A 10826-nucleotide genomic window follows, 5' to 3' on the forward strand; every position below is an offset into this window, starting at 1 on the left:
AAAAAAAAAAAAAAAAAAAAAAAAAGTCTGATTCTCAGTTGCTTCATCTTTTTGTTATGTGAGGAGAGGTTCTGTTTCTTTGCCTGGTTTGGGGTTTGGCCCCTCCAATAGGAGCTCACATGAAATGACTTAGCAAACTGGGAGGTGCTAATTACTGACATTGGCAAGCTGGTTATTTGTTGACTAGAATAAAACCCAAAGAATGCTTAATCCTCAGAACCTGGCCTTCTTTAACAGCATGGTAATGTTGAAGGATCACAACTTTGGTATGGACTTTTCTATTCATAGTGGCTTTTTTTTTCTTTTTAAACAGACGAAATTTCACCTAGCCCCAGGATTACAAGGAAAACTACCAGGCAGACCACCATCACAACTCATTTTGCAAAGGGGTCAGTATATAATGAATTGGCAGCTACCTTTTCTAGGGACCAGCTGTTTTTGGTAAAACATGAATGTGATTGGTAGAGTATAATTTAGCAATTCAGTCTTTCATATTTCGTGGGTTTTCATCTTGCACTTTTATTCACTAGACATTCATGAGTAGCGTTTCTGAAGACAGGAAATTTCCACTATATCCAGAATTGAGTATAGTATAATAAATCACCCAGCATCAGTGGTTAATTAAGTTATGGCCGTTGTTTCATCTATACCCTTGTATGTTCTATTCTTCTAACCTGAATTACTCTTTTTTTTTTTTTTTTTCTGACACAGTCTCACTTTGTCACTCTTGGTAGAGTGCCGTGTCATCACAGCTCACAGCAACTTCAAACTCTTGGGCTCAAGTGATCCTCTTGCCTCAGTCTCCCAAGTAGCTGAGACTATAGGTGCCCAATACAATACCCAGTTATTTTTAGAGACGAGGTATTGCTCTGGCTCAGGTTGGTCTCCGTCCTGTGAGCTCATGCAATCCATCTGCAAGAGTGATAGGATTACAGGCGTGAGCCACTACGTTTGACCCCTCCTTGAATTACTTTAAAACAAATCTCTGACTTTGTAACTTTGTCCATAAATATTTTAGTATATTTCTTTCTCTCTTGGACAACTTTTTCTTTATTCATATTTTGTAATAATTGCTAGCTTTTTGAGTAGTCTTTTTACTTATTTTTTGGGGGGGTAATTCTTTTTTAAAACAATCAAACTACATTTTATTGTTTTTGTGTCTTATGAAATATAAGAACATCTTACTATCAAATAGTCAGTATTGGCCAGGTGCAGTGGTTCACGACTATTATCCTAGTACTCTGGGAGGCCGAGGCTGGTGGATAGCTTGAGCTCATGGGTTCTAGACCAGCCTGAGCAAAAAGCAAGACCCTATCTCTACTAAAAATAGAAAAACTGAGTTCAGAGGATTGCTTGAGCCTAAGAGTTGGAGGTTGCTGTGAGCTCTGGTGCTGCGGGGCACTCTATCCAGGGTGACAGCTTGAGACTGTTTTTTAAAAAAAAATAGTATTCATATTTCTCCATTTGTGGCAAACAGCATTTTCCTAATTTGTGGAGTTTTTTTTTGTTGTTGTTGTTGGAGACAGTCTCATTTTGTTTCCCTGGGGTAGAGTGCAGTGGTGTTCTTATTTTATTTTTTTTGAGACCATCTCACCATGACTCCCGCAGTAGAGTACTGTGGCATCGCAACTCACAGCAACCAACTCTTGGGCTTAAGCGATTCTTTTGCCTCAGCCTCCCAAGTAGCTGGGACTACAGGCACCCACCACAATGCCTGGCTTTTTTTTTTTTTTTTGTAGTTGTCATTGTTTAGCTGGCCTGGGCCAGGTTTGAACCTGCCATCCTCAGTGTATGTGGTCAACGCCATAACCACTGTGCAACAGGTGCTGAGTCTGCAGTGGTATTGCAGAGCAACCTCAAACTCCTGGATTCAAGTGATCCTCATGCCTCAGCTTCCTGATGCCTGCCCTAATGTCAGGCAATTTTTTTTTTTTAGTAGAGATGGGGTCTCACTCTTGCTCAGACTGGTCTCGAACTCCTGAGCCTCAAGCAATCCACCAGCCTCAGCTTCCCAGAGTACTAGGATTATAGGCACCTTGCCCGTCCTGGCTATAAAACATTTTAAACCTGTCATTCAAATGTTAAACTTGAAGTCTATTTCATGAACTAGGCATTGAGGGGCCCTTACTAGGAGTAAAGTAGGCATATATGCCCTAAGTATTTCCCAGAGAGATTGCTTTTAGGAAGAAGGACTATATGTAAGTCATTCAAGGCCTGCTGGAGGGCCAGGGTCTTGCTGAACTAATAGGTGGCTTCACTGTGTGTGACAGTCCTGCCAAACGGAAACCCCAGGAAGAATCTGAAAAAGCCAAATCGGACGATTCTGTTGAGGAAGAAGAAAAAGATCAGGTAGGGCCAGCATCTTTGTTTCTTAACCCTTGCCTTATTTTGGCATATTTGCTGATATTTGACATATTGTTGACATAACATGTGGTCTGTGTAAATGAATAAAAAACTAGAACCCTGTCTAGTCAGGGTTCTCCAGAGAAACAGAACCAAGAAATAGGGTGTGTGTGTCTGAATGTAGAGAGGGAAAGATTTAGTTTATTTTTTGGAGACAGAGTCTCACTATGTTGCCCTTGGTAGACTGCTGTGGCTTCATAGCTCAAACTCTTGGGCTTAAGTGATTCTCTGGTCTTAGCCTCCCAAGTAGCTGGGAGTACAGGCACCTGCCACAACATCCAGCAGTTTTTAGATACGGGGTCTCACTCATGCTCAGGCTGGCCTCAAACTCCTGAGCTCAATAATCCGCCCATCTCAGCCTTCCGAAGTGTTGGGATTATAGGCGTGAGCCACTGCACCTGGCCCAGAGATTTATTTTAAAGAACTGAACTCGGCTTGGTGCCTGCGGCTCAAGCAGCTAAGGCGCCAGCCACATACACCTGAGCTGGTGGGTTCCAATCCAGCCTGGGCCCACCAATGATGGCTGCAACAAAAAAAAATAGCCAGGCTTTGTGGCAGGCGCCTGTAGTCCCAGCTACTTGGGAGGCAGAGGCAGGAGACTTGCTTGAGCCCAGGAGTTGGAGGTTGCTGTGAGCTGTGATGCTGTGGTAGTCTACCCAGGGTGACAGCTTGATGCTCTGTGTCAGAAAAAAAAGGAATTTGAACTTACAATGTTGTGAAAACTGGCAAATTTAAAAATTTGCAGTGAAGGCTGGAGGTCCAGGGAAGAACTGATATTGCAGCTCGAGTCTAAAGGCAATTCTAGAAGGAGAACACAAATATACAAAAATATTCAGGTTTTATATACATATGCTCCATACAATAGTAGGATTCTGTGTATCCTTCACCCAACTTTCTCCAGCTGTAACATATTAGAGACTGTAATAGGTCAAAACCAGGAAATTGACATTGGCACCATCTGTAGACTTCATTCAGATGGTACCAGTTTCTCTGTGTGTATAGTTCTATGTAGTTTTGTCATAAGTATGCACATATAGATTTGTGTAACCTCTATGTCAAACAAGATACAGATCTATTTGGGGGGGCGCCTATAGCTCAAAGGAGTAGGGCACCGGCTCCATAAGCTGGAGGTGGCGGGTTCAAACCCAGCCTCGGCCAAAAATTGTACCAAAAAAAAAAAAGATCTGTTTCATTGCCACAACTGAACAAACATGGGTACCCCAGAGATGGAAAATCTGAACTTAGGGAAATAGGGCATTTGTCTGAGAAAAGAGCTGCTGTCTCATTTAGATTATCAGCATTACTTCCTGATAGGAATCCCAGATTACCACTTTGTGTTTTTCTGATAGTAAAGAATTCCTGACTGAGGTGTGGAGAATCTTTGATTCTTTTATATGGCATCACTGGGCAGGTTGTAGCAGTTAGCCATGTGTTGGCCTTGCCCCTGGCCCTCACCTTTGTTTTTGGGCTGGTGGTAGTGAGGTATGACTACCAGACTGAAAGCTTCCCAGATCTCCCTAAACCCTTGATTTCCCAACCCTATTTTAACCATCTCGAATGCATTCAAACCTTTGACTCATGATTTTGCTGTTGGTCTTCCCTTGAAACCAATATTATCTTTTTTGTTCCTCTTCTTTTCCTTCCACACAGGATGAGAAGAGACGTAGAGTTACATCCAAAGAACTGTAAGAATGATCACTATATCTTTTTGTTCTGAATTAGTTATGCAATCTTGATCATGAAATTACTGTTCCAGAAAGTTTAAAAAAGCTTTCTAATGAGTATCTCCAGCAATTGTAGCCCTGTGAAGAATGCTGAATTTGAGTCAGATTATTAACCTTTAGATTCAGGTAGATTTTTCTTCCATGGCAAAAAACGAATGAGGGCAGCTGGCATTTCCTATCAGATCAGTTTTAAGTCATATTAAATACTAAATATTCAATGAGAATGTGTCTTACAGGGGTTCTGGGATGAAGATTGCTTGGAGGGGTAGGGAAGATCTCTTGAAAACTACATCGGGGGGTGGAGGGGAGTCTGTGTTGGTCATACTTGGGGTATTTATTTTGCCTGACAGAGTTGCTAGACTTCTTCCTGCAGAAGAGCTGGAAAGAGCAAAACCAAGATCACACACTGAAAAGGAAGAAGAAAGAGATGAAAAAGTAAAGCCTTGTCTCCTCCAAGTTTGTTATTTCTACTTTAATCAAATATAGTCCCCATTTGGTTCCAGGGAATAGTGGGTTGGGAATATATAGAAACAGAATGACTTTTCCCAGGGATCAAAGTGTCCCTACCTATAGCTAAAACACTTTTCACATTTGTTCTTCTGGTGATTCTCTACATAAGGTTGTGGTCATGATGGCCTTAGTTTTAGGCCTGAAGCTTAGCCTGACTATTAGTTTACTAATTACTCATTCTCAGAAATTCAGTCTGTAACCTCTCCCATCTGCCTTTCACTGACACGGTCTTTGTGAAATGTAACTTTCAAACACAGGAGGTGGCCAAATTCTACAGCGTCATCCAGATGCAAAGTTACTGCATTCTTGTCTGAAATTAGACCAGCCCTTTCCCCAGACCTCCAGCTCGTTTGTAAAATCTGAGAGTTCACGGTTCTGTGCAGTACAGATACTAGGTTCCATTTTTGTTTAGTTTTGTAGTAAGGTATCGATCAGGAATTTCTTACAAACTCAGGTGAGTGGGGAGTGTCTTTATTGGACACTTGTTAAAGGATGGATGTCCATTATTTTGTTGTAATACGGAATTGACTAAGACATTCGGGTTGGCGCCTGTGGCTCAAGTGGCTAAGGCGCCAGCCACATACACCTGAGCTGGTGGGTTTGAATTCAGCCTGGACCTGCCAAACAATGATGCTGCAACCAAAAAAAATAGCTGGGCATTGTGGCAGGCTCCAGTAGTCCCATATACCTGGAAAGCAGAGGCAGGAGAATTGCTTGAGCCCAGGAGTTGGAGGTTGTTGTGATGCCACGGCACTCTACCCACGGGGACAGCTTGAGGCTCTGTCTCAAAAAAAAAATCCCAGACATTCAATAATTCTTGAACGATTTGGTACGTGAAGCTAGACCAGAATTGACTGCTTTTTCAACCCTGATAATATTAGACAGCAGTTGCAGTTGGGATACAACTTAAATTCCTTTCATAATAAGCAGGCCTGGTGGGCTGATTTGACTACCACCATCTATAGAAAGGAACCTGAAGCCAGATTAAAATCCCTTGCATGTGGTCACTCTCAGGCTCTCTTCTTGCAGTAGGAGGCCTATAGCAGGTCACATCATCTTTGTGATCTTTTCACACACTGCCACATGTAGAGTTTGAATCTGAGTTGAGTGGTTTTCTGGTGAGGTACATCTAGCTCTTTAAACTCAGGCTCCAGATGATGTGTTAATGTGTTTGAGATGGAGCCACTCTCCAAACTGGGCCATCTTGCTTCATTCCTTTGCAGCAAAACTAGGGGTCTGTAATAGTTATTTTCTCTGAGGTTGTCAACATTTACTGATGAAAGGTGATAAGGTAATTTTTTTTTTTTTTTTGAGACGGAGCCTCAAGCTATCCCCCTGGGTAGAGTGCCATGGCATCACGCTCACAGCAACCTCCAACTCCTGGGCTCAAGCGAGTCTCCTGTCTCAGCCTCCCAAGTAGCTGGGACTACAGGCGCCCACCACAACGCCCGGCCATTTTTTGGTTGCAGCCATCATTGTTGTTTGGCGGGTCCGGGCTGGGGATTTGAACCCGCCACCTTAGGTGTATGTGGCTGGCGCCTTAGCCGCTTGAGCCACAGGCGCCGAGCCGATAAGGTAATTTTTGATATAAAAACACTTCAGTCTTATAGGATCGGTTTTCTTTCTTTCTTTTTCTTTTCTTTTCTTTTTTTTTTTTTGTTATTGCAGTTTTTGGCCAGGGCTGGGTTTGAACCCACCACCTCTGGCATATAGGTAGCCACAGGTACCACCCCATGTTTTCTTTTTTTTTTTTTTTAAATTTTTGAGACAGTCTTACTATGTTGCACTTTATAGAGTGCTGTGGCATCACAGCTCACAGCAACCTCAAACTCTTGGGCTTAAGCTATTCTCTTGCCTCAGCCTCCCAAGTAGCTGGGACTACAGGTGCCTACCACAACACCCGGCTATGTTTTTGTTGTTGTTGCAGTTGTCATTGTTTAGCTGGCCCAAGCTGGATTTACTGAGTCTATGGGCACCGAGCCTGGATCTGTTTTCTAAGAGCTAAATTTCCTGTCTATTTACCTCACCAAAGTGGGGAAATTTCTGTCTTTTTTTTTTTTTTGGCATTTTTTTGGCCAGGGCTGGGTTTGAACCCACCACCTCTGGCATAAGGGGCTGGTGCTCTACTCCTTTGAGCCACAGGTACTGCCTGGAAATTTCTGTCTTGAAGGTAGACAATCTTTTATGTCTATCAGCTGAACTACAGGATCAGTTTTAAGTGTCTTCCCCGGCTTTGCGCCTGTGGCTCAAATGGCTAAGGCGCTAGCCACGTACACCTGAGCTGGTGGGTTCGAATCCAGCCTGGGCCTGCCAAACAACGAGGGCTGCAACCAAAAAATAGCTGGGTGTTGTGGTGGGTACCTGTAATCCCAGCTACTTGGGAGGTGGCAGCAGGAGACTTGCTTGAGCCCAGGAATTGAAGGTTACTGTGAGCTGTGACGCCATGGCACTCTACCCAGGGTGACAGCTTGAGGCTCTGTCTCAAAAAAAAAAAAATAGTGTCTTCCCTAGAACACTTTAATAGAAGGATCAGGACCAAATGGAAAAAAATTAACTAGTCCTTTTCCTTCCTACTTAGGAAGAAAAGTGGCTCAGAAGTCAAACCAAAGAACTGTAAGTATTTTGTGCTTTACGTTGTGAAACTTAACTTGCTAATAATGTTCTGGTAAAATAATGGGTCAGTGCTGAGCATTAAGGATACTATCATGGGTGGCACCTGTGGCTCAGTGGGTAGGGCGCTGGCCCCATATACCAAGGGTGGCAGATTCAAACCAGGCCCTGGCCAAACTGCAACAAAAAATAGCCGGGCGTTGTGGCAGGCGCCTGTAGTCCCAGCTACTTGGGAGGCTGAAGCAAGAGAATCACCTAAGCCTAGGAGTTGGAGGTTGCTATGAGCTGTGTGATGCCACGGCACTCTATCAAGGGCGATAAAGGGAGACTCCGTCTCTACCAAAAAAAAAAATACTAATCATATGTGTAGTATGTAGGTAGTATGTGAAAGACCACTATAGTGAAGGCTGAGGTCAGCTTTATTTTTTTTTTTTTTTTGAGACAGAGCCTCAAGCTATCCCCTTGGGTAGAGTGCCATGGCATCACAGCTCACAGCAACCTCCAACTCCTGGGTTTAAGCGAGTCTCCTGCCTCAGCCTCCCAAGTAGCTGGGACCACAGGCGCCCGCCACAATGCCTGGCTATTTTTTGGTTGCAGCCGTCATTGTTATTTGGTGGGCCCGGGCTGTATTTGAACCCACCACCTTAGGTGTATGTGGCTGGCGCCTTAGCCACTTGAGCCACAGGTGCCGAGCCTGAGGTCAGCTTTGATTCTTTCTCCTGACACAAGTCTCTAAACCTGGAGGCTTAAAATAGAGTGTTTGCAGAGTTCAGTGGTTGCTGGCTAATGGGGGCCTGGCTTGGTAGCAGGTGGCTGCACCTCTGCTCCACAAGTTGGTCAGCCGAGGCAAGAGCTGGCTATGGAAGAGCTCAAAGGCAGAAGTAAAAAGTTAACAGTTTCAAGTCTCTGCTGGCATCCAGTTAGCAGAAGCAAATGTTGAGACTGGGCCCTGGTCCCAAGTAGGCAGAATACACAACCTGAATGGCAGGGCCCTGGCGGGGGGTGGGGGGGTGGAGAGTCAGGCCCCCATGTGCAGTCAGTGAGCCTGTGCAGTCTGGACACTCGTCTCCTCCACTGCAGGGAGGATTCCTGTCAGGTTACGGGAAATCAGTGGAGTCCCTTTGTTTTTATGTTAAACCACTGGCATCTCTGGTCAACATTCATGTTAAGTGTTGATGGTATTTCTGAAGATCGTAAATCCTAAAATAAATGCCTTTTGGGTTTCCTGCAGAAAAGACAGGGTTAGCAGGCTTAAGCCCTTTTTGACCTGCTTGGTAGAGTTTCAGGGTCCTGAACTGATTAGTGTGTGTGTGTGTTTTATGTGGCAGAGTACCTAAACAGAGATCTAAGGAACCCAACAGAGAAGCCAGGCCAGGAACTCACACTGATGTAGATGAAGGAGACAAGAAAGTAAAGGTGGAATTTTTATTTTTACCTTGTTCTTTGGTCCCCTTTGGTTGGGAGAAGTGGTGTGGGGTGGGCCTCTGGGTTCAAATCCAGTCACATCTACCTAGAGGATGGCTCTAGGAGGTCACTTTATCCCCATGTGAAGGATTGGAAGTTGCTGTATGTCTCTACCTGAAACCTAGTGAGTGTGCAGTGGTCCTCTGTCCATTCAATGTGTGGGGGAGAGGGTCTGTGTGTGCCTAGGCTGAGCTGTGTGTGAAGCCAGCTTCTCTAGAGGCCCCTGCAGTGAGAAGTTTATATCTGTTATCAGCTCAGACACACCTGCTGGCTGTACCTTGCTTTATCAGCCTCTTAAATTCTTCTGAGCCTAGCACTCTTGCCAGCCTCTCTACCTCCATTTCAGCCAAGCGGAAACATTTAAATCCTAAAACATTATTCTTGGAGCCAGGGCTGGGCTTCTGAAAATCACAGGATGGCAACGTTATCCACTGGGTTGTCCTGCTGCCTGAACGCTAGGGAAGGGGGAATGGGTCATCTGGGGAGGATCCCTGGTTGCTGTTTAAGAGACTGAACGTGGAGAATCCCAGGTTGGTCACTGTGGTTTTTCTGCTTGGGTTGTGTATTCTTACTTCTGTTGTAGTTGGACAGGTCTCTGTTCTTGTCATATAGCAGAGGACCATTTTGGTATCACACCCAGCTTGCTTTAGCTTCTTACTCTTAACCTTTTCTATACAGAAATGGTTACTTTACAGTCAGCACATGCCTGGAATCCCTTCAGACTGGTAAGATCTAGTGGTATAGTCAAACCACTTCCTGTTTTCCAATGGCAACTGGTGGCATTCATAGATTTGTTGCTTTATGAAGAACTAAATAGATTTATTGAGATTTTATTCTTTATATACAGGCTCAGAAAATACTAGAATATCCGTTTATCACAAGGAGTTGGTAAATAAGTTGGAAGTTCCTTTTTTTTTTTTTTTTTTTTTTCTTTTTCTAAGACAGACTTTTACTATGTCGCTCTGGGTAGAGTGCTGTGGCATCACAGCTTACAGCAACCTCAGACTCTTGGGCTGAAGTGATCCTCTTGCCTCAGCCTCCCAAGTAGCTGGGACTACAGGTGCCTGCCGCAATGCCTGGCTATTTTTTTGTTGTTGTAGTTGTCGTCGTTTTAACAGGCCCGGGCTGTTTTCAAACCTGCCAGCCTCGATGTATGTGGCTGGCACCCTACCCACCGAGCTACATGTGCTGCTGAAGCTGTAGGTATTTTGGCTGATATAAGCAAAATGTCTATAATATTTGCTCTACACTGAGCTATCTTAGGACATGGGTTGAGCAAATTATGCCCCATGGGCCAAATTTGCCCTCTGACTGTTTTTCAGATAGTTTTATTATAACAAAGCCATGCGTTTTATTTACATATTATCTGACTGCTTTTATGCTACAGTGGAAGAGATGAGTAGTTCTGACAAAGACCATGTGGTTCACAAAACTGAAGATACTTTTATTGCCTGGCCCTTTAGGGGATGGTTTGAAGGTGAAGGGAACTAAAAGAGTGAAAGTCTGACACCTCTTCTCTACCCTGCAGATCTACCCAGGCCTTCCTGTGCTCTAATTTCACAGTGCTGAGATCTAACCAATAACTATGGTGTCTTCTTTTCATCTTGTTCTCTCTCAGAAACTAATTTTCCCCTCTTTCTCTCTCCTTTCCCCACCCACCTATCTCCCTCTCAGGATGAGAAGAGTCACAGAAATCAACCCAAAGATCTGTAAGTGGTTAAAATGCTTGTATCTTTGTGTCATCTTCATCACCAGAGTCCTTGTTCTAGAAACCTGTAATGATGTAGAATTGTACTGGGAATTGCCAGTGCTGTCTGAAGACTGGATTGGAACAGGGATGGCTACCGTCTCACACTGGGAGCCTGTCTTTGCACTCTGTGTGTCCCTTCCAGTTCCCTGTCTGAGGGGACTGCTGGGGATTCTGAAGGCTTTCTCAGGGTGGAGAGTCAGCAATGTGCCTGTGGAGCCCCCTTGAATATTTCGGTTTTCAGTAGGCATTTTCTATGTTTATTATTTTCTATACAAGTTGGTGATCTTAGTTTTTCTGAGTTTATATTTGCTGTGTCTGTTTACTTAACAGAGCTGCCAAAAGGAGACCTGAAGAAAAAGAGCCTG

At 44.1% G+C, this 10826-nt stretch overlaps 1 protein-coding gene across 1 annotated transcript in view; it reads left to right on the forward strand.

The window, feature by feature from the left end:
• Window positions 1–10826, forward strand: part of LOC105887807 (DNA (cytosine-5)-methyltransferase 1-like) — a 37599-nt gene that overhangs the window by 25600 nt on the left and 1173 nt on the right. Inside the window, exons 5-12 of the mRNA XM_012810138.2 lie at window positions 314–389; window positions 2271–2349; window positions 4054–4088; window positions 4478–4562; window positions 7216–7250; window positions 8576–8663; window positions 10386–10420; window positions 10792–10821. Of these exons, the coding sequence (XP_012665592.2) occupies window positions 314–389; window positions 2271–2349; window positions 4054–4088; window positions 4478–4562; window positions 7216–7250; window positions 8576–8663; window positions 10386–10420; window positions 10792–10821 (463 nt within the window). The remainder of the gene's footprint in view (window positions 1–313; window positions 390–2270; window positions 2350–4053; window positions 4089–4477; window positions 4563–7215; window positions 7251–8575; window positions 8664–10385; window positions 10421–10791; window positions 10822–10826) is intronic.

Source organism: Otolemur garnettii, unplaced genomic scaffold (assembly GCF_000181295.1).
Source record: "Otolemur garnettii isolate 467f Iridium unplaced genomic scaffold, OtoGar3 scaffold00127, whole genome shotgun sequence".
Classification (NCBI taxonomy): domain Eukaryota; kingdom Metazoa; phylum Chordata; class Mammalia; order Primates; family Galagidae; genus Otolemur; species Otolemur garnettii.